The sequence below is a fragment of the Phacochoerus africanus genome, chromosome 5 (genome assembly GCF_016906955.1).
Source record: "Phacochoerus africanus isolate WHEZ1 chromosome 5, ROS_Pafr_v1, whole genome shotgun sequence".
NCBI classification, from domain to species: domain Eukaryota; kingdom Metazoa; phylum Chordata; class Mammalia; order Artiodactyla; family Suidae; genus Phacochoerus; species Phacochoerus africanus.
Genome location: NC_062548.1, coordinates 60,797,448 through 60,824,398, shown reverse-complemented (window position 1 = coordinate 60,824,398; position 26,951 = coordinate 60,797,448). Strand labels below are relative to the sequence as shown.

Genomic DNA, 26,951 nt, shown 5'->3' with positions numbered 1-26,951 from the left:
GCCCGACATAGTGGATGCTCAACATTTGTGTCCTAAATGGAAACGACAGGAGATAAGCCCAGGCCGGGTCCTATCCTCAGTTCCTCCAGATTCTATTGGCCGAAGGCCACCTAGCAGAAGGCAACCTGGGCTAAAGCAACCTACTTCTTGCCTTGGGATGAGGCTGGGCACAAACCCCAGAAGTGCGAGAGCCAGAAATATGACCGTGGACTTGAAAGCCTCTCTCAGGCCTATGCCCTCAGGCTCTCCTTTACCTTTTCCATAGCAGGAAAAGCAATTTAGATGGCTTGGCTTCCGAGGTTCTACAGAGAAGGGCCACCTGCCCCAACTGCAGGTTTCTGGAGAAGGGGAAGAAGCCCAGCAAGCGAGGCCGGCCTGGACTGCGGGAGAGGGAGCAGGTCTGGGCGGAGGAAAGCTGTACCAGCAGAGTGCACGGAAGGCGTGCGAGGAGGGCGGGGCGGGCTTCTTCCATAGCATCAGTGCTCCGGTGCCCCCGCTTCGCTCCACCTTAAATTCCGGACCTCCTTAAGGGTGGCGGCGGAGCTGCGGGGCGGGCGGGGACTTCATATTCAAATGAGAGGCGTGGGTCGGTGGGCGGGGCGGGAGGGGCGCTGACCTGACGTCAGGCCGGCGGGCCAGGCAGTTGGCTCAGAGGCGGCGGAGCTGCAGGAGCGGCGGCGCGAGTGGGATTGCGCGGCAGGGCGCTGGGAGCGGCGGCGGCCGGGCCGGAGCAACATGGCGCCGGTGGGCGGGGGCGGGCTCCCGGGTGGCGGGCCGGCCCGAGGGCGCCTCCTCCTGGCCGCGCTGGTGCTGCTGTGGGCGCGGGGGGCCTGCGGCCAGGGCGACCCCCAGCGGGGCGAGATCCTAGGAATGAGGTTGGCGAGCTGCAACAAATCGTGTGGGACGAACGAGGATGGCACCATCTACGTGTCCGAGGGCAGCACGGTAAACCTGAGGCTGTATGGCCAGAGGCTGGGCTCCATCTCCAGCAACCTGATCTCTTTCACCGAGGTGGACAATGCCGACACCATCCGCAACTCCACCAACTGCCCCGAGCTCACCAAGGACCTGGTGGTCCAGCGGCTGGTCAACGTGAGCCGCGGGGACACGTCTGGGATGCTGGTGGTGCTCACTAAATTCCTCCGGAGAAGCGAGAACATGAAGTTGTATGCACTGTGCACCCGGGCCAGCGTGGACGGGCCCTGGCAGAGGTGGACAGACAAGGACTCTCTTCTCTTCTTGAAGGAGGAGACTGGGAGATTCCTGCCCTTTTGGCTGCACATCCTCCTCATTATGGTGCTGTTAGTGCTGTCGGGGATATTTTCTGGCCTCAACCTGGGGCTTATGGCCCTGGACCCCATGGAGCTGCGCATCGTGCAGAACTGTGGCACTCAGAAGGAGAGGCGCTATGCTCGCAAGATCGAGCCCATCCGTCGCAAGGGCAATTACTTGCTCTGCTCCCTGCTCCTGGGAAACGTGCTGGTCAACACCTCCCTCACCATCCTTCTAGACAACCTCATAGGGTCTGGGCTCATGGCAGTGGCCTCCTCCACCATTGGCATCGTCATCTTTGGGGAGATCGTGCCTCAGGCTCTGTGCTCCCGACACGGTTTGGCTGTGGGTGCCAACACTATCATTCTCACCAAATTCTTTATGCTACTCACTTTCCCCCTCAGTTTCCCCATCAGCAAGCTCCTAGACTTTTTCCTGGGCCAGGAGATTGGTACCGTTTACAATCGGGAGAAGCTGATGGAGATGTTGAAGGTGACGGAGCCCTATAATGACCTCGTGAAAGAGGAGCTGAACATGATCCAGGGTGCCCTGGAACTCCGGACCAAAACCGTGGAGGACATCATGACCCAGCTCCAGGACTGCTTCATGATCCGCAGCGATGCCATCCTGGACTTCAACACCATGTCGGAGATTATGGAAAGCGGCTACACCCGCATCCCAGTGTTTGAAGATGAGCAGTCCAACATCGTAGATATTCTCTACGTCAAAGATTTGGCCTTCGTGGACCCGGATGACTGCACCCCTCTTAAGACCATCACCCGCTTCTACAACCACCCAGTGCACTTTGTCTTCCACGACACCAAACTGGACGCCATGCTTGAGGAGTTCAAGAAGGGTAAGTAAGGCCTAAGGCAGCTCTCGCTTCACTCTCGGTGGTGCCACTCCATACCCCTGACTGTTTTGTGTTAGCTCATCTTAGTGTTCCGTTCATGTGACTCTGTGTCCCTTTGCCCAGCACTTCCTTTGGCTCTGAGGTGACCAGTATACAGGAGCAGCAGAAATGGAGCTTAAGCATCTGCTGTCCGCCAGCAACTGTGCTTTGTGCTTCAGGTGAATCAGAGCTGAGCAGGACACTCTTGCCCACATCAGAGCAGGATGGAGTGAGGCTAATGCTTTAAAAGAAGCCAGCACCTGGACATGGAGATTAGGGCAAGGAACCAGAGCCAGCATGTCTGACTGGGGTCTGGTAGGGAAGGGGCTGGGAAACTGGGAAGACCTTCATAGGGGAGGGAGCATTTGAGAGCCTTAGAAGTTGGGGAGACTTGGTACTTGAGGCCAAAAGAACCCCTTGAGCAGAAAAACTTGAGTCAGGGAGCAAAGCATGGGCATGTGGCTCAGCAGGTGGTCTTGTTTGGCTGAGTGTAGGCTCTGTGGATCCCTGATCACTAGGGGAGAGACTGAGTCATTTGGGGCCTTGGGAGGAGCCCAAAGTCAGGGCGCTAAGTCTGCTTGGGGCTGGGGAACAGTATCACTGGAGCTCCTGGCCCACAGAAGCTGAATTGGGAGGGGTCTAGTTGGCTCCCTGCTCAGGACAATGCCAGGTGATGCTTTTGATTATTCAGCAGAAACAAGCAGATTAAGTTTGGGTTATTGTTCTATCTTTCCCAGGCGCCAAACATAAGCTTCCCTCCTGTGGTCTGCTGGGAATCTTCAGCCGGCCTCGCGTTGCCTTGTGTGTTTTTTTCTCACATGAGTTCTTGGCCACTTCTCAAGTAGTTAGAGAGACACTTGGAGGGTTTATTCACCAGCCCCAGAGCTCAAAGCACACGCCTCTTTCCATACTTCTAGCAAAACTTTCCTCCCACCTCTACCACTCTGAGTGGCGGTAAACAAGCCAATTATGGAGTAAAACCCTCCCAGCCCAAAGGGAGTGAGGAGGCAGAAAGGGAGGCTCTTTTTAAAGGAATGGGGTGGGGGGTGGGGTTGGGGGGTGAGAGGGGGGTTTCCTATAGGTGGAACTCCTGCTGGGAGCAAGACCCCAGACCTTTGTCAGTTTCTGGAACAGAGGGTGGAACTGGCTGGATCAGTGGGTGATGGAGTGGGCTAGGGAGGGGTTGGCCTTGCCAGGTTTGGTCTGAAAAGATGCGGAACCCCAGGCAGGGTGGGGGATTGGAACCTTCCCTTTTTCAGTTTGACAGACTGAATCTCAGCATCAGAGCAGAGGCGGACTTGAGTTTTATAAGTCTGAGTGGGGAAATAGCCCGGTAGGTGGTCTCACTCTGCAGGAACTGGAGGGACATAGACGTTTGTCTGGTGGTAATGTCACAGCCTGGAGGAGTTTCTGTGGGGGCGTAGACCCAGGAAGCTGTTTCTCCCCAGGACCAAGTCTGAGCAGAAGGGCAGTGAGGATTTGTGCCCCACCCCCACCCTGCAGCCTCTGGGCCTGTAGGACTCTCCCTTGTTGCATGTTCAGGAACCTGGTTAGGACTCACCAGGGCGGCTTCCTCCTTACTACCTCTGTGGTCTTTGGGACTGCTGCTGGTGACACACCCAACAAGCACGTTTGAATCGTTCAGCCCAGATCTGGATCCAACTTGTATGGATTGGCTTGGCCAGGCATCCCAGCCCCTGATCAGCAGGACAGGAGCTTCCTGGGTCTTGGCAGGGCCATCTTTGGGCTTGTCTTTTAAAAGTACCACTTTTCCCTGGTGGTGCAGCAGTTTAAGGATCTGGCATTGTCACTAGCAGCTTGGGTCACTGCTGTGGCTTGGGTTTGATCCATGGCGCAGGAGTTTCTGCATGCAGCAGGCACAGCCAAAAAAAAACCACAAAAAAAAAGCAAACCAACAACACAGAACAAAAAGAGTACTACTTCCTGAAACTGAGAAAACAGAGTTAGCATCTCTCAGGCCAGAGCTCTGCTGAGTGAGACCAGATGAACCTTTCAGTCCACTGGACTCCTCCTCCTTAACAGGCTTGTAGCCTGAGGCTGACGCTGGGTTGGGGGGGCAGGGGAGGAAGAGGTGCTGGTGTTTCCATGGTAACACAGGCACAATCTTCCCAGTGCTCTGTGAGGCCCTGGAGAGTGAGTGATGAAATGGTCACCCCAAATGCACACACCCTGGACACTGCACCATCTTCCCAGCTCCCAGTCCCAACTCTTTGCCACGCTGGGCTCCCCACAGTGTGGCTTCTCCTGGGTCTTTCCATCTGGCATCTACTGTTACAGTCTGAGGCCCTCCCGGAGCTGGCAAACGCTTAGTCTACACCTGCAATTTAAAGGAGTTTCTTTACAAAACTGGTGTTTGGAAGGTTTCATTTTTAGCTGGGAAAAGCCAGGGAGCCAGGTTTAACACAGCCATCAAGCAGCAAGCACCAAAACCAGAGTTGGGGTGCCTGCCTAGACTAGCTGAGGATCTTTTCCATGTTTCAGTGGACCCTTCAGCAACTCCAGGTTGGGTGAGGGCCCTGATTTCTGCCAGAGTCTTTCTGCTGTGGCTGCAATCCTCTTTTGAGGTTGTTTTATCTCCTTACCCACCAGCATAAGCTCCTTGAGGGTAGGGATCCAGCCTTATTAGTGCTTTCTCCACTGGTTGCTTAGCGAAGAGATTAACAGTTAATGTTTGTAAAACAATGAATGAGCAACTGACTCTGGCAGGCCCTTGCTGGCCAGTCTTGCTGCCCTGAGGGCACTCTCACCCTAGGGCCTTGCCCTGGCCGTTCCCTCAGGCTGGAATGTTCTTCCCAGACTTTTCAAGGCTTACTCTACCCTCCCTCCTGCACACTTCACACTTCACCTTTACCTTCCTGTCCCCCTATTGAAAACTGTACCCCTCTGAACTTCCTGATCCCCCCTGCCCTGTGCTCACTTTTCTTTTTCTCATAGCACTTACCGCTTTCTAAGAATTGTGTGATTTACCAATTTATTTATTTATTTTTTTTGGTGCATGTGGAAGCTCCCTCACCAGGGATCGAACCTGAGCCACAGCAGCGACCCTAGCTGCTACAGTGAGAGTGCTGGATCCTTAACCCACTAAGCCACCAGGAAACTCCCACTTTGTTTATTGTCTGTCTCCCTCCGCTAGAATGTACATTCCAAAGGGCGGGGCTCTAAGCTTTGTTCATATATATCCCTGACCCCCTAAAGTGGTTCTTGGCACATAGTAAGACCTCAGTAAAAAGTCTCCTTGCTTGAGTGGAATGACCTGTCAGGTTTGGGAGAGAATGAGCCCCATTCCGGAAGTGTTAGATTTTGAGGAGCTGATAAGAAATAAAGAAAAATGGGTGTGTTGTGCTGTTTTCCGGGGACTTGACATTTCCAGCTGCACCGAGAAGCGGAAGTGGAGGAGCTCCTGCAGTAGCACATGCATTAGAGGGACTTGGGAAGCCGAGTTGGGGTCTCATTCCTTTTCCCTGTGCCTCAGTTTCTCTGTGAAAAAGTGGTCTTTGACCGTCTGGAGTTGACAGGACTTCCCTCATTAGTGTGTGTAATGAATATACTCCCATACCATTAGAGATGGGAGGGAGGTGGGGGTGGGATGGGGGAGCTCAGAGAGGCCTTGCAAGCCCCGGGGCCCAGAGCTTGGCTTAGAGACTTGGCAAGGAGGTTACAGCTTTCCAGCCACTTCTACCTCCCAATTCCAGGCAGCTGTCAGTGGATATTTACTGAACCCCATTCTGCAAGCAACACAGGATGCCTGGTGCCGCAGGCCCTCAGGGATAAGACTCAAGTCACTAGTCAGCGAGAGCTGTGAGGCCACTTTTTTTTTTTTTTTTGGTCTATTTAGGGCCACACCTGTGGCATATGGAGGTTTCCAGTCTAGAGGTCGAATTAGAGCTGTTGCTGCCAGCCTACTCCAGAGCCACAGCAACACCAGATCTGAGCCGCGTCCATGACCTACACCACAGCTCACAACAACGCTGGATCCTTAACGCACTGAGCAAGGCCAGGGATTGAACCTGCAACCTCATAGTTCCTAGTCAGATTCATTTCCGCTGCGCCAAGACGGGAACTCCTCAGCTCTTCTTTAGTGCCTGATTTTTCCCACCCACTTTATAACCACCCAGCCCCCTGTGAAGAGCTGGCTATAAACCCCAACCGCCTTGGTTGCTGCCCCCTGACCCACCTTGGGCCTATCACTGCTCCCCACAGGCAGTTAGTGGGTTATATATTGGAGGGAAAAAGTGAGAAATATTTCATTAAGAACTCCTCCCAGGAGTTCCTGTTGTGGCACAGTGGTTAATGAATCCGACTAGGAACCATGAGGTTGCGGGTTCGATCCCTGCCCTTGCTCGGTGGATTAAGGATCCGGCGTTGCCGTGAGCTGTGGTGTGGGTTGCAGACACAGCTCGGATCCCACATTGCTGTGGCTCTGGCGTAGGCCAGCGGCTACAGCTCCGATTGGACCCCTAGCCTGGGAACCTCTATATGCCATGGGAGCGGCGCTAGAAAAGGCAAAAAGACCAAAAAAAAAAAAAAAAAAAACTCCTTCCATAGTTCCATCTCTACCATATCACACTTTCTCCACCTGCTTAATATTCCCGAGACAACTTTATAAAAGCCAGAGAGAACACTGCATAATTTTGCATTTACTTTTGGTTCCTGCCATCTGGCACACCTTAAGTATCTTGTTTCTTTCCACTTGTTTGTTCTCTTTCTTGTTCCACAAACCTCTGACTTTTAGAAACCTATGTGTCAGACAGTGTGCTAGCTGTTGGGAGTCAGGGCTAACACAGCCCTGTTCACAGAAGTCACAGTCTACCAGGGAGACAGATGTGTAAACAAAGCCTGGCCTGCACAGCTCAGGTAGGCACAGTGGAGCCCAGGAAGGCCTAGTCAGGCCTCCAGATGCTTCTCAAGTCAGAATGGCAGTGCCAGTGATTTTTCTGGGCTGGAAAGTAGGTTCGGCAAACACATGAGGTTTTTGCCTGGGATTCAGGTTGATTGTGTTGTCATTTAACTGGAGGGGGCAGAGCCAGTTTGGCAAGGGTGGAGAGAGGGACTGGTGGTAAATGATAGTGCTGTGCCCTTTTATCGGACTCCTGTGCCCAATATTGTGTGCACTCGAGTGTCTTATGGATTGTGAGCCCAAGGCGCCTGGGCTTTCTGTTAAAATGCAGATGTACGGCCCAAGAGCCTGCCCTTCTGACAGGCTCTCAGAGGATGCCCATGCGGCTGTCCTGGACCACCTGGAGCAGCACGAGGGCGCGCAGTCCATCCGGTCAGGTGTGCGGGAGAAGTGCTACATGGGCCTTGGGAATGAGGCTGGGACTGGGCTAAAAGGTTTGGGAGTCAACTGAGAGCAGGCACAGTGCCTGAGGCATGAAGAAGCCTGGCCAGATCAGCTCCCTGGGGAGGCGAGAAAGAACCAAGCATGCTGGCTTTGGGGAGCCTCCTGCGGGGGCTCAGCTTGGACCAGGGCCAAGCATGGACAGTGGGGTGGGACAGTCATCATAGGGTACTGGGAGAGGCGGGCCTCCACCTGATCTAGGATAGCTCCACCTGGAAACAGTGTCTAGAACTGAGCTGGTGATTTGATCTGGAGAAGCTTCCCTGGGGGCAAGTGTATCTGAGAGAGTGACAGGAGCGGCCTGCTGGGGCAGAGATGCCAGTGGGGCAGCTGATGAAACGCTGGCCAGGCTGCTCCTCACTTTCTCTTTAGTGTGCTGCTTGTGGGCACCTCTTCCCTTGCTGGCACCCCACAGCCCATGGGCCCAGTGCCAAAGAGGAGCCAGAACCGAGAGCAGTTTCACCCATCTTCTGTTTACAGATCCCATCCTCCAGCTCTTATTTGTGTCCCAGAAGGCGCTGCCTTATAGAAGAGCTTCTCAGATCACACTGGTGTTTACTTGTCAAAGGTCTTCTATTTCTCTCTTTTTTTTTTCCAGTTGAAGTATAGTTGATTTACAATGTTGACGGTTTCAGGTGTACAGAACAGTGATTCAGTTATGCATATATGTTGTGTGCATGTGTATTCTTTTTCAGGTTCTTTTCTAGGTAATTACAAAATATTGAATATACTTCCCTGTGCTCTGCAGTAGGTCCTTGTTGGTTATCTATTTTATTTATAATAGTGTGTATGTGTTAATCCTAGACTCCTAATTTGTCCCCCCTCCATCTTTGCCCTTTGGTAATCCTAAATTTGTTTTCGAAGTCTGTGAGTCTGTTTCTGTTTTGCAAATAAGTTCATTTGTATTTTTTTTTCTTTTTTTAGATTCCACATATGTGCGATATCATGATATTTGTCTTTCTCTGTCTCTCTCCTGGCTTGCTTAGCTTCTCTAAGCCCATTCATGTTGCTGCAAGTGGCATTATTTTTTTCTTTTTTATGGCTGAGTAGTAAAAGTATTGTATTTATTTCTAATTCTAAAGACCAGTTCCAGAGTTTTCCTGGACACCTCTGGTCAGGACAGGAGGTATTGAATAGATGTTTAATTTTGAAAACAGTGCATGGAAACACAAAACCACAGACCTGTGCCCTGCAGAAGTGGGTAAAAGGCACTGGAGGGTTATGTTGTCAGTAGATGTCTGGGAAGACACTCCAAAGGAGTGACATTTCAGCTGGATCTTCAAGGGGGAGTAAACACGGCATTTTTCATGTCGGTGCCTCTTGTTCTAGGAGCACTTGGACAAGACCACAGGGTAAGAAGTGAGCTTATCGGTCCTTGGCACCAATCTTAGGGGAACTGCCTCTGCATCCTGTGAATGGGGGGCTGGGAGGTGCCACCACTGCCTGTCTGTCTCGTGCCATACTTTAGTGCTAGCTTGAGATGAGCTGGTGCTGGATGACTAGTACATCCTTGAGGGACAGGAATAGCGCCTTGCATGCCCTGTTCCTGCCAGCCTGGCTCCTCCAGGGCAGGGACCGCAAGCCTGTTTATCAGACACTAAGAGCCAATCCGGCTGTTGAGAGTGTGCCCAGGGGAGGGTGGGCCAGTCAGTCCCTTCTGTCACTGACTTGGTGACTGATTTTAGCAGAGCCCCTGGTTCCTTTCGTCCACCCGCTGGGAGGGACAGGCTGCCTTGCCTGTCCTTGGGCCTTCCTTTGGCTTCAGGGAGTTTTTAAGCTTCTCCCCAGAACTTGCCAGGAGTATGTGAGGGTTGTGGAAGTTCCCAGAGGCGCCCTGGAGGGCCCTCGACTAAGAGCATCCCCTCCTCTCCTTCTCTGAGCCCCTGCATCTGCCAATGGGCACAGCTGCCCAGTGACAGGGTGCTCGCCTGTCCTGAACTCTGGGCTACCCCTCTCTTCACCCCTGAGCGGCCCAGGACACCCCGTTATAAAAGGCTTTGGAGCTGCATGAGGAACTTCTGACTCATTTCACATACTGGATCCTAGACCACTTAGTCTGTTCCTATTCCACCTCTGGTGTGAATTTCTTTTCGTTAATATTAATACGTATTATCAGAACTTTAGAAAACACACAAAACTCAAAACAACCTAGAAGCCCATAACCTAGAAAGAGCTGCTTTTAATATTTGATTTTTGTGTATGATAACTTGTAGAAATTTAAAAAATTTTTATTTCAAAAGTCTTGTTATAAAGCAACAGAATCAAAATTATTTTCATTTTTATAGCCGTGGTCTCACCCACTAGTTGCCCATAGGTGTTATCACATTGAAAACACTGTCTACATACAATTTTGTGCTCTGCTTTTTGGAATACAGTTTCGACTGGTTTTTCAGATTTCTCCTCTGATAAGAAAGAAATCCCTTTTTATCTCTGGGATTCTTAGGAGGCGCGTCTAGGAGGATTTCCACAGGCTAAGGGCTGGGCTGTGCTGTGTGGCTGACGTGAAGGTGAGCCCAGAGGGCTGGGCTGTGCAGCCACTGGCCTGTTTTGTTGGGGGTTAAACCTAGGATTGCTGAAACATTCCCCAGAGGTTACAACCGGAGTCGCTTCCCTGCTGCAGGGCCCATTTACCGGGACTTGGGCAGGGTTCTTGAAAGACTGGTTTCCCCGGGCTCTCTGGAAAGCCTGGTCTCTGGCCAGCAGGCAGCCAGGAGCCTTGGCTGGAAGGTGGCTCCCTCCCCTCACCCCAGGCAGGCTCACTCTCACATCCACACCCACACACTCACAACACAACCCCACACCCACACCCACACCCACACCCTCACATACACAACCCCATACCCACATCCACACCCACCCACATCCATACCACACTTTCACACGCACATACCTGCACACATACACGCTCACCTACCACTCACCCCCCCCCCGCCTCACCCCACAGGCAGGCTCACTCCACACACAAAGGCATGCTTTCACACACACCCACACACACAAGCTGACTGACATGCACACATTTGTCCCCTCCAGGCAGGCACTCTCTTCCTCTCTTTTCCTCTCTCACTCTTTCTCTCTCTCTCTCACACAAACATAGACACACACACATACACACATATGCACAGTCATCTGGAGTCCTGTTTTAAATGTATATCCGTCTCTCATCAAACTTTCCCAAGAGTAAATTTAAAAAGGGAGTAAATGCTTTTGTAGTGGAGTTTATTTTGTAAAACCCTCAAAATAGTAACTGACTTTTGGGCTCAGAAAACGTTCTCTCGGTGGCTGGCGACTTGGTTGTCCACATTCATGACGGTATCCAACTCAGAGAGTTGTGAGGAGGCCAGGGTGAGGTCAGGCACATACAGGGCCTAGCTCAGTGCCTGGTACCGTGTCATCATGCAATCAGTGTCAGCTGTTTTAAAAATTACTGTTATTACTATCCAAAAGGTGCCCCTGGGGGTGCTGATACCCACTGGGACCTCGGCGGTTCTCACACACTGGCTTGGGTGGCAGCTGCCCCACTGTCTGGGTGGAGTGCCTTTCTTGGAATTATGAATACATTGAGGTCAAAAGAACCTGCTCTATAATTACACACTAATTCCAATGGCATCTTATCTGGACCCTACTGTGTATGTTTGGGTAACAGAAGCCAGAGCTTAAGGAAAAAAAATGTTCAGAAGAGTAACTGAGGAAATTCTCCTCATTAACTCATTTGTTTCCTGCAAATTGGGAAGAGTCAAGGCCATTTCCTGATGGCCGACCCCTTCATGGTCTCACTGCAGCAGCACAGGCTGAGGGTCGCTGCTCTTGGGAGATGGCCGGCGAAGGAGTGTGGCCATATTTACTCTTGCGCCTCTAGGATGGGTTCTTAAAATCTCAGGATCCACCAGATGCCTGTCCTGCATGGTACCCCAGTTAAGGAGGCAGGAGGTTGTTATAGAAAAGCAGCAGGGGGAGTTCCCTGGTGGCCCAGTGGGTTAAGGATCCAGTGTTGTTGTTGCAATGGCTCAGGTCGCTGCTGTGGCTCAGGTTTGATCCCCAGCTCCGGAACTTCCACTTGCTGTGAGCGCATCCAAAAGGGGGGGGGGGGGTGAAGGAAGAAAAAGTAGAATCAAGGCGGGGGTTCAAGGGAACAGGGACTCCCCAGGAGGCCCAGTCTCCTTGGAAATGCCCCAGACCCAAACTCTGGAAGCAGGCAGAGCAGGGAGTATAGAGAAGGAAGAAGTGCCTTCCATAACAGTTAACCTTTATTTGACACTGAATTAATCCTCCAAGTGCTGTGGCCGGGGAACTGAGGCTCAGAGAGGCTGAGACGGTCCCCAGTCACGTGCCAGCTAAGTGGCAGCCCCAGATGGCACCCCTCCCCAGGCCAAGCTGTTCTGTGTCACTTCTCGGTGAGATTGTAGATATTAAGAAAGAGACTGGAAGACCAGGATATTCCAATAACCTCCGGCTAGAAAATGTAGAAAAATGTCACTTCTGTGGTTTAAATTGACATATGATTGACAGAGGAAACATTGTAAATCAACTATACTCAAATAAAACAAATAAAATCTTACAAAAAGAAAGATATAATTGACAGATTGCATTATATTAGTTTCAGGTGCAAAATAAAATGATTCAATATAGGTATGTATTGTGAAGGGGTCATTGTAATAAGTCTAGTTAACCTCTATCACCATACGTAGTTACAAAACTTTTTTTTCTTGTGGTGAGAACTTTTAAGATTTACTCTCTCAGCAACGTTCAATATACAGCACATATATTAGCTATAGTCCCCATGCGGCTGCATTACCTCCCCAGGTTATCTTCCTCCCTCCCCCACAGCTTTAAGGACTTACTTTTACCTGGGTAAGTCTGTATCTCCCACCTTCATCCAGTTTGCCCAACCCTCCACCTCTGGCAAGCACTTCATTTTTTGTTTTTCGGTTTTCTTTTTTTTTTGGCTGTTCCCACAGCATGTGGAAGTTCCTGGCCAGGGATCAAACCCACACCACAGAGTGACTCCAGCCACTGCAGTGACCACACTGGATCCTTAACCCACTGCCACCAGGGAACTCCCTAGATTTGCTTTAATGTAAAATTATTTATTGAAGCGAAGTGCATAAATCACAAGTATTCAGCTTGATAGCTTGATAGTTTTCCACCAGGGAACACTCTTGTGTTAACTCCCTCCGAGCTCAAGAAAGAGAACGTTATAGGAGTTCCTGTCTCGGCTCAGCGGAAACGAATCTGACTAGCATCCATGAGGATGCAGGTTCAATCCCTGGCCTTGCTCAGTGGCCTAAAGATCTGGCGTTGGCCTGAGCTGTGCTGTAGGTTGTAGACGCAGCCTGGATCCTATGTTGCTGTGGCTGTGGTGTAGGCCAGCAGCTACAGCTCTGATTCGACCCCTAGCCTGGGAACCTCCATATGCTCCAGGTGCAGCCCTTAAAAGAAAAAAAAAAAAAAGAAAGAAAGAAAGAAATAGAACATTATCAATACCCTAGAAAGCCCTCCCCCCTGAACCATTATGGGTTAATTTTACCTGTTTCTGAACTTGTGCGAGCAGATCATATAGTGTATACACTTGTGTCTGGTGCCTTCTGCTCAGCATAAAGGTTATGAACTTTGTGTGTATCTGTAGTTCATTCTTTTTCCTTGCTGTGTAGCAACAGAAACACACCACCATGGTATTGTCTCTGGACATTTGGGTTGTTTTCACTTTGAGACTCTTATAAATAATACTACTTGGAGTTCCCACTGTGGTCTGGTGGGTTAAGGATCTGACTGCAGCAGGTTTGATCCCTGGTGTAGGTTCAATCCCCAGCCCAGTGCTGTGGGTTAAAGGAACTGGCGTTGGGAGTTCCCTTCTGTGGCTCAGTGGGTTAAGAACCTGACTAATATCCATGAAGATGTGGATTCGATCCCTGGCCTCGCTTAGTGGGCTAAGGATCTGGTGCCATGAGCCATGGTGTAGATTGTGGATGTGGATGTGGCTCAGATCCTGTGTGGCTGTGGCATAGGCCAGCAGCTGCAGGACCTAAAAAGAAAGAAAGAAAAGAAACTGGCATTGCCACAGATGTGGTCTGGTGGGTTAAGGATCTGACTGCAGCAGGTTCGATCCCTGGTGTAGGGAAACCAATCCCTGCAGCTCGGTTTCAGTCCCTGGCCCAGAAACTTCCATATGCCATGGGTGTGGCCATAAAAACAAAAAACAAATAATATCTCTAAGAACATCCTCATGGGTGTCTTCTGTGACTATATGTAGCCAGTTCTACTCAGAATGTAGCTGGGAGTCAAATAGGGCATCGTATAAGCATAGAGGAGATAGTTTTCCAAAGTGCTTGTACTCAGCTGTGGGCTTATACTCATATGCCCACAACTCTCGTATTGTTGGCTATTTATTTTTGTTTTATTTAACCAATCAGGTACCTCTGTGGTAGTATCTCATTGTGATTTTAATATCAATTTCCCTTTATTTTGTTTTATTTAACCCCTCAGGTATCTCTGTGGTAATATCTCATTGTGATTCTAATATCGATTTCCCTAGTGACTAACGATGCTGAACACATTTTCATGTGCTTTATTGTCCATTGTGGTTAGTGCTTTTGATTTCCTGCTTAGGATCCTTTGCCTATATGCCAGTTGGGAAGCTAGAATCCTATATTATTTTGTGGAAACTGTATTATTTACCTTAGAGATCTGTAACCCTTGGAATTTATTTTTGCTTTTGATGTATCACAGGTTAAGATTAATTTTTTAAAAAATCCACATGGAGTTTCCGTCGTGGTGCAGTGGTTAACGAATCCAACTAGGAACCATGAGGTTGTGGGTTCGATCCCTGACCTTGCTCAGTGGGTTAAGGATCTGGCGTTGCCATGAGCTGTGGTGTAGGTTGCAGATGCAGCTTGGATCCCACGTTGCTGTGGCTCTGGTGGGGGCCGGTGGCTACAACTCCGATTTGACCCCTAACCTGGGAACCTCCATATGCCAAGGGAGCGGCCCTAGAAAAGGCAAAAAGACAAAAAAAAAAATCCACATGGGGCATTCCATTGTGGCTCAGTGGAAGCAAACCCAACTAGTATCCATGAGGATGGGGGTCTGATCCCTGGCCTTGCTTAGTGGGTTAAGGATCTGGTTTTGCTGTGAGCTGTGGTGTAGTTCACAGACATGGCTCAGATCCTGTGTGGCTGTGGCTGTGGTGTAGGCTAGCAGCTACAGCTCTGCTTTGACCCTTAGCCTGGGAACTTCCATGTCGAGGGTGTGCTCCCCCAAAAAAATCCACATGGATGTCTGGCTACTCCAATAGAACTTTTCGAAAAGATTGTCCTTTCCCCCATCAACTGTGGTGTTATGTCTCTCTGGTCTGTCTCTGGATCCACTTCCGTGGGTCTATATTTCCTTGTTCCAAAACTGCATAAACATAATTGCAGTACTCTTGTAGGAAGCTTTGATATCTGGTGCTGTTAAGGACTTTGTTCTTCAAGATTGTCTTGACTCTTCTTAGCCTTTTGTCTGGGAATTTTATGGAATTGCATTGACTCCATAAATCAACATGAAGACTTGACATCTTTATGATCATGGATCTTCCAATCTGCAAACGTGGATCCCCTTCCATTAGTTCATGCTCTCTTCATTTTCTTTCAGTAGGGAGTTCCCATTGTGGCTCAGCAGATTAAGATCCTGATTAGTATCCATGAGGATGTGGGTTCAATCCCCGGTCTCACTCAGTGGATTAAGGATCCCATGTTGTCATGAGCTACGGTGTAGGTCACAGACACAGCTCAGATCTGGTATGGCTGTGGCCATGGTGTAGACTGGCAGCTGTAGTTCTGATTCAACCCCTGCCCTGGGAACTTCCATATGCTGTGAGTGCAGCCCTAAAGAGACAGAAAAAATGCCAATTTCTTTAAATAATGTAGTCATTTTCTGAGTAGAAGTCTTACACATCTTATGTTCATTCCTAGGTATTTGGTGATTTTATGCCATGTCTTTAAATTTTTATTTTCCAAATATTTGTTGCAGATTTTCCAACCGGGGTATACTGAAATTCATTTCTGACGCCAGGCACCTGGAGTTGGCATCAGTTCTCACTGGTGTAAGGGCTCTGTGCCCCATAGATGGCCTTTACCTCAGGTGCTAGCCACCAGCGGGGGCCTCTCCACTTGTGTATGTCTAACCAACTGGCCATAAATTCAGGGATTCTTGATCCCTTCCTCAGTTTTGGTAATTGGCTAGAATGGCTCATAGAACTCAGTAAAGTGCTACTCTTACAGTTATAGTTTTATTTTATTTACTGTGTTTATTCTTGGCCATACCCTCGGCATATTACAGTTTCATTTTAAAGGACATACATAGGCGTTCTCATTGTGGCGCAGCAGAAACAAATCCAACTAGGACTATGAGGTTGCAGGTTTGGTCCCTGGCCTCGCTCAGTGGGAAAGATCTGGCATGGCCGTGAGCTGTGTTATAGGTTGCAGATGCAGCTCGAATCCCAAGTTGCTCTGGCTGTAGCATAGACCTGCAGCTATAGCCCCGATTCGACCCCTAGCCTGGGAACCTCCATATGCTGTGAGTGCGGCCCTAAAAAGACAAGATAATAATAATAATAATAAAGGACATATATAGGATGGGTTCTTTTGTGAGAGTCTCTGCCAGGGAGCTTTCATGCCCCCTCCCCCTGGAGTCAAGGAATGTCACCCTCCTGGTACATCAACGTAGTCACCAGCAGTGAAGCTCCACTGAACTTTGGAGTTTTTATCAGGGCTTCCTTAACACTATTGATTACATCATTGGCCTCTGTCTCTTCCCTTCCCTGGAGGTAGTGCCTTTTGTGCCTTATTTTATGTAACTGGTGACCATCTCTGTCTCAATGGTCCCACCTAGAGTCATCTCATTAACATCATGAAGACACTTCTGTGACCCAGGAAATTCTAGGGGTTTTGAAGCTCTATGCCAGGAACTAGGGTCAGATACCAGATATATTCTTTGTTTACACCACGAAGTGTAGAGAAATAAAGTTATTTTTGTATAGTCACTCTGAATCCATTGAACCTGCCAAACTGACTATTAAATGTTAGTAGTTTATTTTAGTTTTTTTTTTTCTTTTTCGGCCACACCTGCAGCATATGGAAGGGATCATATCCAAGTGGGAGCTTCGACCTTGCCACAGCTGTAGCAACTCCTCATCTTCAACCTACTGCACCCAGGGGGAACTTTTAGATTCTTTTGGCTTTTCTATGCACATAATTATGTTGCCTGTGGATAATGGCAATTTTATTTACTTCTGCTAAACTTTATACTTTTTATTATCTTGTCCTTTCACAGGTTAGGACATATAGCATCATGTTGAACTAGTGATAGTGGGCATTCTTGTCTCATTCTAGGTCTCAGGGGGAAAGCTTTCAGAATTTATCACTATGTATGCTTTTGATACGGTTTTGGGGTAGATTTCTTTTATCAGATAAAGAAAATTTCCTTCTCCCAGTTTTTATAATGAACAGATGTTGAATTTTATTAAATGCTTTTAAAATATCTGTTGGGATGATTGAATTAATCATCTTTATTAATCTCCTTTATTCAGAATTATCTTGATTGGTGTTTTAATGTTGACCCTTCAACATTTGTTGCATAACTAGAATAAACCTAACTTAGTCATGCTTAGTATTCTTTTTACACATCACTAGATTTGATTTGCCAATATCTTTATTTAGCATTTTGGCATCTGTGTTCATGAAAGAGAGCAGAGCAGTCTATGATTATTTTTTCTGCCATTAAAAAACAATTGATGGTTTTCCCTGGTGACTCAGTGTGTTAAGGATCCGGCCTTGTCACTGCTGTGACTCAGGTCACTCCTGTGGTGCGAATTTGATTCCTGGCCTGGGAACTTCTATAGGCTGAAGGTGCAGCCAGAAAAAAAAAAAGTTTGAGGAAGATATTACGAGGTTTTATTTGTTTGTTGTCACAGGAAAAATAATTGTTTAATAATTAAGTCTTTTCTCTCTTTTAACTAACATCCCAGTTTAGGCAAATTTTTTAAAAATTTAAGTATAAAATGTAAGTATAGTTGATTTACAATGTTGTGTTAGTTTCAAGTAAGTGTACAGCACAGTAGTTCAGTTATATATATATATGTATATACGTTTATATATGTATATCTATATTCTTTTTCAAATTCTTTTCCCTTGTTATAAAATATTAGATATAGCTCCCTGTGCCATACAGTAGGTTATCTATTTTATATGTAGTGGCCTAGTGTATTTGTTAATCCCAACCTCCTGATTTATCCCTCCTCCTAGGCGAGCAAATTTGCACATGGTAGGTAACATCCTTGCCCTCCCTCTCCTGTTTTTCCTGACAGTATTAGCCTCTGACATCATGGTAAATGTTGCTGTGGTTTTTCTTTCTTCAGGTTTTGATGTCAATGTCTAGAATAGTTTGTAAACATTTGGGAATGTGTACGATTTCCAGGAATCAACTGGGATTAACTAAGAAAAAAAAGGCTTTTTCTTTTTTGTGTGTGGAGGGGGATAGGATTACTAGGTTAGTTCAGGAGAAAGCTAGTCCCAGACTTAATGCATCTTGATGTCAGCTTTTAAGAGAATTTCCTGTTACATCTTCATGACTCACCTGGGACATGTGGGCTCATTGATAATGGTCTAGGTTTTAGATTGGTCTGCTCATAGAGGTTTTATTTTTTATTTTTTTGCTTTTTTTTTTTTTAGGGCTGCATACGAAGGTTCCCAGGATAGGAGTCTAATCGGAACTGCTGCCCTACACCACAGCCACAGCAACATCAGATCTGAGCCGTGTCTGCGACCTACACCACAGCTCACAGCAATGCCAGATCCTTAACCCATTGAGTGGGGCCAGGGATCAAACCCGAAACCTCATGGTTCCTAGTTAGATTTGTTTCTGCTGTGCCACAATGGGAACTCCTGCTCATAGATTATTAGCTGGTTGCACCAGCTGGTCCAGAGAGCAGGTACCTCTCAAGGTAGTAAGTGCTCTGCAGAGTAATGAGGAAGGGGCTTCTCCCAGGTCAGGGGTGGGGGGCACTGGGGAGGGAGGCCAGCCAGCCAGTTGGGATTCCAGAGGGAAAGAAAGGCCAAAAGGGCTCCTGAGAAGAGAAGACTGGGCAGAGAAGAGAGAGAAGCAGTTTGCTGGATGGGTCCAAAATCGGGAGGCTGGGGGTGCTTTCCTCCACTCACAGGCCTGCCAGCCAGGCCAACCTCTTCCCTCGACCTGACTTCCGTTGTGTAACGTCACTCTTGCTCTGAATGTTCTTGCCTGCCTACTGCACTGTCCCTGGCTGTGTCCTCCAGAAAGGTTTCCACATCACTGAGGACCAAGACACTGGCATTAGGTCTGAACTTACTCCTTAGATAAGAAACTTAAAAAAAAAAAAAAAAAACAAAAAACCTGTCCTTTGACCTAGGTATTCCCCTTGGAGAAATCAACTTTAAGGACATGGGGACAAATCCAAATATATCTTCATAATGGCAAAAAACAGGGAAGGGCAGGAGTTCCCATTGTGGCTCAGTGGTTAATGAATCCAACTAGGAACCATGAGGTTGCTGGTTCAATCCCTGGCCTTGCTCAGTGGATTAAGGATCCAGCATTGCCGTGAGCTGTGGTGTAGTTCGCAGATGTGGCTTGGGTCCCGTGTTGCTGTGGCTCTAGCGTAGGCTGGCAGCTACAGCTCCGATTGGACCCCTAGCCTGGGAACCTCCATATGCCATGGGAGCGGCCCAAGAAATCACAAAAAGACCAAAAAAAAGGGGGGGGGGGAGGGCACAGTTTAAGAGCCCAGTGGGGACTGGGGTTATGTACACACTTGTACAATGAAATATTATGAGGCCACTCAATTTTTACATATATTTTTATGACATGGGCAAACATAAAGAATATGGAATATTTAAAAAGCAGAGTGTGGGAGTTCCTGTTATAGGCTCAGTGGGTTAAAAATCTGACCAGTATCCGGAGTTCCCGTCGTGGCGCAGTGGTTAACCATGAGGTTGCGGGTTCGGTCCCTGCCCTCGCTCAGTGGGTTGCCGTGAGCTGTGGTGTAGGTTGCAGACGTGGCTCGGATCCCGCGTTGCTGTGGCTCTGGCGTAGGCTGGTGGCTACAGCTCCGATTCAACCCCTAGCCTGGGAACCTTCATATGCCGCGGGAGCGGCCCAAGAAATAGCAACAACAACAAAAACGACAAAAGACAAAAAAAAAAAATCTGACCAGTATCCATGAGAATACAGGTTTGATAGCTGGCCTCGCTCATTGGGTTAAGGATTGGGCTGTGGCCATGAGGTTGCGGGTTTGGTCCCTGCCCTTGCTCAGTGGGTTGCCGTGAGCTGTGGTGTAGGTCGCAGATGTGGCTTGGATCTGGTGTGGCTGTGCCGTAGGCTGTGGCTGTGGCGTAGGCTGGCGGCTACAGCTCCAATTAGACCCCTATGCTGGGAACATCCATATGCCATGGGTGCAGCCCTAAAAAGACAAAAAAAACAAAAAGCAAAAAACTTCTTCTTTCTACTTTTGTTACCACTGTCAGAAAACAAAATCGTGTGAAAGTTAGTTAGATATAAAAAAAAAATTACAAGGAATTTGGGGAAATTAGAGCACTGTTGATCTTGAGGAATTAGATATTTGGGTGTGATAATACTCTTATGGTTTTGCTTTATAAAGTGGTCCATAACTTTTAGAGATACTTATTGAAGTGCTTGGGTAAAAATTGCAAATGTTTACAGATAAGATCTGGGATTTCCTTCAAAATAAACCAGTGGAGTGGGTGGGGGTAGAAGGGGAACATAATTGGCCAGAGGAGTCGTTAATTGTTTAAGGTAGGTGAAGGGTGTAATTATATTATTTCCTCTACTTCTGTGTGTGCTTTTATTTTCCATCATAAAAGGTTAAAAATTAGAGACTACTGGGTTAACTGAAAAATCAAAGGCGTGAAGGCCTGTCCCCCACATCCGTTTGTCAACAGCTTCACCCCTGGGGTACTTGGGTTCAAAGAAGCCTATTTGAAGAAGTCCCATTGCTGAATCTCAGCTCACCCACCCCATCGCCGCCGTGTGATCTTGGGTGGGATCTCTCTGAGCCTGGGTTTCCTCCTGTGAAGAGTGGGGTCCACAGTAGGAGATGCTGGGGGTGGGGGTGCACCCTGCCCCCCACCCCCCTACCCTGGCTGTTGGGTGCCTGGGGTAAGGGGAACCTGAGGGGGACACTTTGTCTGCTGTGCGAAGGGACAATTAAGACATGGCCGCTTTTACAGTGTTGTTCTAAATGGAGCTCTTGGAGTTCCCTTCATGGCACAGGGGAAACATGTCTGAGTAGGAGCAATAAGGTTGTGGGTTTAATCCCTGGCCCCGCTCAGTGGATTAAGGATCTGATTAGACCCCTAGCCTGGGAACCTCCATATGCCGTGACTGCAGCCCTAAAAAGACAAAAGACAAAAATAAATAAATAAAAAATAAATAGAGCTCTTTAAATTTTTTTTTTCCTGTCTTTTTAGGGGCCCACCCTTGGCATATGGAAGTTCCCAGGCTAGGGGTCAAATGGGAGCTAAAGCTGCCAGTCTACACCATGAACAAAGCAATGCCAGATCTGAGCCGTATCTGTGACCTACACCACAGCTCACGACAATGCCAGATCCTTAACTCACTGAGCAAGGCCAGGGATCGAACCCACATCCTCACAGATACTAGTTGGGTTTGTTACCACTGAGCCACGATGCAAACTCCTCTTTAAACTTTTTTGATCCTGGACCTTATTAGAAAGAATTTTTTTAAAAAAATTTGAACCTCTTTTCATTCAAAATTATATACATGTACTGTTTTACCAGTACGTATATATATATATATATATATATATATATATATATATATATATATATAAAACAATTTATTAAAAGAAGTAAAAATGGAATAACCATTATCTTAAAATGTCTTGCTAGTCGTTATCACTTCATATTAGCACATACTTTATATACTTTCTCAAGGCACGAGACATCCTTGTGCTGGGATTCATCGTTCCTGACAGTGGCTGTATAACTATGTTTCAGGTAGTTTTCCTCATTTCGAGTTATTCTGGCCAACCACTCAGCCCTGACTCCACCCTTACTGATCCCCTCTCCAGTGCTGGCTAGGGGCAGATGGTGAGGGGCAGCTCTGGCCTTTGTAGGTGCCTCTGCTCTTTGCTCTGGCATTTCCTTGCCTGGATCTTATTAAGCACCTGTCCATTTTGTGAGCTTCAGTCTCAACATCATGTGTGAATCCCTGTCTGCACTTGCTCTCAGTCTGCTGGAGTGTGAGTGAGTGCCTGTGTTGGCAGCCCCAGAGCCCCTTGGTTACCCAAGGTGAACAGTGACCAACTGGCTCATAGACCTGGTCTGGACCCACCTGTGGTCAGTCTGTGTAGAAGCAAAAGCTAAAGTTGCTTATTTATCTTGAAGTAAAAGTAAACAAAGAGTTCTCTTGTAGCATGTGGGTGGCAGATCCAGCATTTTCACTGCAGTGGCTCTGGTGGCTCAGGTTTGATTCCTGGCATGGGAAATTCTGTATGCTGTGGATTCTGTTCTGAAAGGTTTCAAGTGGGCTGTGGCTGCATTGTTGTCTTGCTCAAGGTGGCTGAGCTGGCCAGACTCCTGGTCAGGTTTTAGGAAACCCCCCCCCTTTTTTGGGAGCCACACCAGTGGCATATGGAGGTTCCCAGCCTAGGGGTTGAATCAGAGCTACAGCTGCCGGCCTATGCCACAGCCACAGCAACACGGGATCCTTAACCTACTGATTGAGGCCAGGGTTTGAACCCGCAACCTCATAGTCACATTTGTTTCCACTGCACCATGACAGGAACTCCCCTAGAACCCCTTTTATTTGCTGACCCCTGTCTGTTGTGGCAAGTGGGCCCCAGCATCTCCATTTCTGTTCCTTTTGTCCATGTAGCCGTCCTCCTATCACCTTTTTTTTTGCTTTATTCTGTTTTTTCTCTTTGTCTTCCCTTCCATTTTCTTTTCTTTATAAATGTAACCCACTAGAATGTAGTATTTCCATTGGTGATTTTTATTGATTAGCTTACTGATCGAGCACCTGCTGTATATTTAGCCTCATGTAGATGGAGGAGTGAGTCAAGAACCCTGAATATAATTTCCGCTGGTGAGAGTGTAAACTGGGGCCCCTACTTGGGAGGACAGTTTGGAGGTTTCTATCAATTTGCCCGTTGACCCAGTGATTCCACATCTATAAATGTGTCATAGTCTCACTCCGGTCAAATGTCGGACTGCAGGGACCGCCTTTGCAGCATTATTTACAGTAGGGAGAAAACCCAGAAACAACTGTGTCCATCAGCAGAAGGGAGAGGGTCAGGTCCATCCTGGTATCCATAGGGAAGGCCACCAATTCTGAGCTCCAGGTACAGAAAGGTTAACTTCTATTTTCTTCCTTCTTTCCTTCCTTCCTTCTTTCTCTCTCTCTCTCTCTCTCTCTCTCTCTCTTTCTGCCTTTCTCTAAGGCCACACCCATGGCATATGGAGGTTCCTAGGCTTGGGGTCTAATGAGAGCTGTAGCCACTGGCCTATGCCAGATCTGAGCCAAGTCTGCAACCTACAACACAGCTCACGGCAACGCCGGATCCTTAACCCGCTGAGCGAGGCAAGGGATCGAACCTGAAACCTCATGGTCCCTAGTCAGATTCCTTAACCACTGAGCCTTGATGGGAACTCCTAACTTCTATTTTCTTTTTTTTTTTGTCTTCTTCTAGGGCTGCAACTGCGGCATATGGAGATTCCCAGGCTAGGGGTCTAATCAGAGCTGTAGCCACCGGCCTACGCCAGGGCCAAGCAATGCGGGATCCAAGCCGAGTCTGTGAACTACACCACAGCTCACAGCAATGCTGGATCCTTAACCCACTGAGCGAGGCCAGGGATTGAACCCGCAACCTCATGGTTCCTAGTCAGATTCGTTAACCCCTGAGCCACGACAGGAACTCCTCTATTTTCAGTTAAGATGGGGGGAGTTCCCGTCGTGGCGCAATGGAAACAAAACCGACTAGGAACCACGGGTGGTTGTGAGTTCGATCCCTGACCCCACACAGTGGGTTAAGGACCTGGCGTTGCAATGAGCTGTGGTGTAGGTCACAGACAAGGCTTGGATCTGCGTTGCTGTGGCTGTGGTGTAGGCTGGCAGCTACAGCTCTGATTTAACCCCTAGCCTGGGAACCTCCATGGGTGTGGCCCTAAAAAGCAAATAAATAAATAAAAATAAAAGTAATACATTAATTGTAGAAAATTTTAGAAAAGTGGAACATGATTGAGAAAAAAAGTCATCCTGCTATGTTAGATATTTTTTTTGCGTTTTCCCTTATCGAGTCAACAATGAACTGTATTGCTTCTCCATCCCAAAATGAGATATACTTCTTATCTTTTCTGATCATAAATGTAAAAATTAAAAAGTAATACAGGAGTTCCCAGGTGGCCTAGTAGTTAATGATCTGGTGTGGACCCTGCTATGGTTTGATCCCTGGCCAGGGAACTTCCACATGTGGAACGTGTGGCCAAAAACAAAAAAAGTGATACATGCTGATACTAAAATGCATTAAGCAAAAGCCGAAGAAACCAGTATCACTCTTACTGTCCTGTTTTGTAACTTTCTGCTTTACACAAATGGTGAACCACTGTCTTTTTATTTTTATTTGCTTATTTATTTTCTTTTTTTGTTATACCCTTGGCATATGTAAATTCCTGGGCCAGAGATTGAATCTGAGCTGCAGCTGTGACCTATGCCATAGCTGTGGCAATGCTGGGTCCCTTTTTTTTTTTTTTTTTTTTTGTCTTTTTAGGTGGAACCCTTCACATGTGGAAGTTCCCAGGCTGGGGGTCGAATGGGAGCTGCAGCTGCTGGCCTACACCACAGCCACAGCAATGCCAGATCCAAGCCTCGTCCACAGCCTACACCACAACCTGTGGCAACGCTGGATCCTTAACCTACTGAGTGAGGCCAGGGGTCAAACCCACATCTTCATGGATACTGGTCTTGTTCTTAATCCATTGAGCCACAATGGGAACTTCCAATGCCGGGTCCTTAACCCTCCGCACCACAGCAGGAACTCCCACTATCTTTTAAAATAAATCTGTATCTACATCAGCCTCTTCAGTGGCTGTAGTACCGTGTTATAAAGTGCGTTGGGTGGACCCTCCTGGGCACACCTTGCGCTTCGCCTGGGTACTTCCTTTGAGTTAAGGTCTTTCCTAGAAGTGAAAGAAGGGACAGAGTCCAAGGTCTTAACACATTTTATATCTTGACACATACTGCCAGATCATGATGGGAAAATCTCATTGTTGTCTTCAATATTGCACTCTTAGTCACCACAGTCTTCTATTTTAATTTATATTAAAATTAAGAACTCCTTGGTGTTTTTTTTTTTAATTAAATTTTTTTTTTCAGTATTCTTTTAAATTGTCTTTTGTTTTTTGTCTTCTGTCTTTTTAGGGCCTCACCTGCAGCACATGGAGGTTCCCAGGCTAGGGGTCTAATTGGAGCTGCAGCTGCCGGCCTACACCACAGCCACAGGAACTCAAGGTTCAAGCCACGTCTATGACCTACACCACAGCTCACGGCAACTCCAGATCCTTAACCCACTGAACGAGGCCAGGGATCAAACGCGAAACCTCGTGGCTCCTAGTCAGATCCTTTTCCTCAGTGCCACAATGGGAACTCCTAAATTGCAACTTCCACCCAGCCCTCCCCAGTAGGGCCCTCCGTGCTCTATATTCTGCAGTACTCTGAATCCTTCTTTCTGTGTGGAGCGCCCCCACCCTGGGGAGCTGAGGGGCTCTGGGGGGTGGGAGGGCTGTGCTGTGCCCTCTGGTTCCTCTGCCACCCAGCCCCGCCTTCTTGCAGGGCTGGGCCGGGGTTCCTCCTGCTGGCTGAGGTCAGCACTATTAATAGTCAGCCTAACCCTGCGCTGGCTGTGTGGAGGGAGGCGGGATTCTGGGGAAGTCAGGCTTGTGTCTTCCGGCAGCCAGGCCAGCACCCTGCCCCATGGTGGGTGGCGGGGGCTCCTGGAACTTGGGATGGCAGGAGGCGTGACTTATAGGCAGGCCAGTGAAAGATGCTGAGGATACCATCCTGGGTCGTGGGAGCCCCACATCTGAGCTGGGGCCCCCAACTTCCCCATGAGAAAAGGCAGCTGGAACTGGTGAGTAGGGCCTCTCTCAGCCGTTGTAGACTTTGAAACCCAGTGCTTAGTAACGCATTTCTTTTATGGTCTTATGAGAGAGGCTATAAAGGCGTTTTATGGGGGGTGGAGGACCCAGAGGTTTGCTGAAATTGTGGCAAAGTGGAATGAACTGTATTCCTTCTCCTCCTCAAAATGTGGAAGCACTGTGGAAGGCAGAGGCCTGGGCTTGCTAGGGCCTGGGATACCTCCCTGGTGTTTCCCGCAAAGAGTTTGAAGCATCTGGTCTGTACCAGGCGAGGGATTGGGGGTGCATGGAGAGAAGGGAAATCATGTGCAGGCGTGGCTGAGCTACGTCCTGGTCCGTGGGGAGCCAGGCAGCCCTGCAGGTGCTGGGAAAGGAAGAAATGGGTGGGCAGGGGTGCTGAGTGCTAACTAGGGCAGGGAGGAGGGCAGAGGGTGAAGGGTGGAAGAAAGGGTGTTGAGGGACTCAAGCAGGTGCAGGTCCTCTCACTGCCTGTCCCCACTTCCAGGTGGAAGAGGGCAGGGGAGGCCTAGGCTGGATGCCTGCATCTGCTAATCCCTCTGGGGTTAGGGCCTCCTGTGTGGATTTTGGACCTGGACAAATGCTGACAAAGGACAGAACAGGCCAGTTTGCAGCCAGATGTGGCCCAGAGGTGACTTGGGGACAGCAGCTTCAAGATACCTCCTTTCCCAGCAGTGCTTGAATTTCCAAAGCCCAGGAAGACCCAGCCCCAGTGGAAGCAGTAGGAGAAGATTGTTTTGTTTTTGGTTTGGTTGGGGTTTATTTGACTAGGAGAGTTTGAGTTAGTATCTCCTGATTTGAATTTTATAACCCATCCCAATGTAAACTGAGTTATAATAAAAAGCTCTACAGCATTTAGAGCAAATCTGTAAGATTGTTTTAACATCAACATGAGGAATACATTTGGCCTTAACTTTTCATGTATATTTATGATACCAATATTAAAATAAGAAAATGCTCATTCCATAGTTAAGTGGAAATTTTCCAATGAATTTTTCCTTTTTCCCCATTTTTGGCCACCCCACAGCACATGGAGTTCCCAGGCCAGGGATCAGATCCAAGCCACAGTCACAACCTAAGCTGCAGCTGAGGCAGTGCCAGATCCTTAACCCACCATGCTGGACTGGGGATCGAACCGGTCCCATTGCTCCCAAGACTCCACTGATCATGTTGTGCCACAGTGGGAACGCCCCAATGAATTGTTTGATCACCAACAATTTAAGAGAAGTTCTCT

General features: G+C 48.3%; 1 protein-coding gene across 2 annotated transcripts in view; it reads left to right on the top strand.

Moving 5' to 3' along the window:
- Positions 1-720: 720 nt before the first annotated feature.
- The window catches only part of CNNM4 (cyclin and CBS domain divalent metal cation transport mediator 4), a 44,409-nt gene continuing 18,178 nt past the window's right edge, over positions 721-26,951 (top strand). For both annotated transcript variants that reach the window (XM_047781538.1, XM_047781537.1), the window contains exon 1: positions 721-2,128. In XM_047781538.1, the coding sequence (XP_047637494.1) occupies positions 736-2,128 (1,393 nt within the window). In that variant the 5' untranslated portion in view covers positions 721-735. The remainder of the gene's footprint in view (positions 2,129-26,951) is intronic.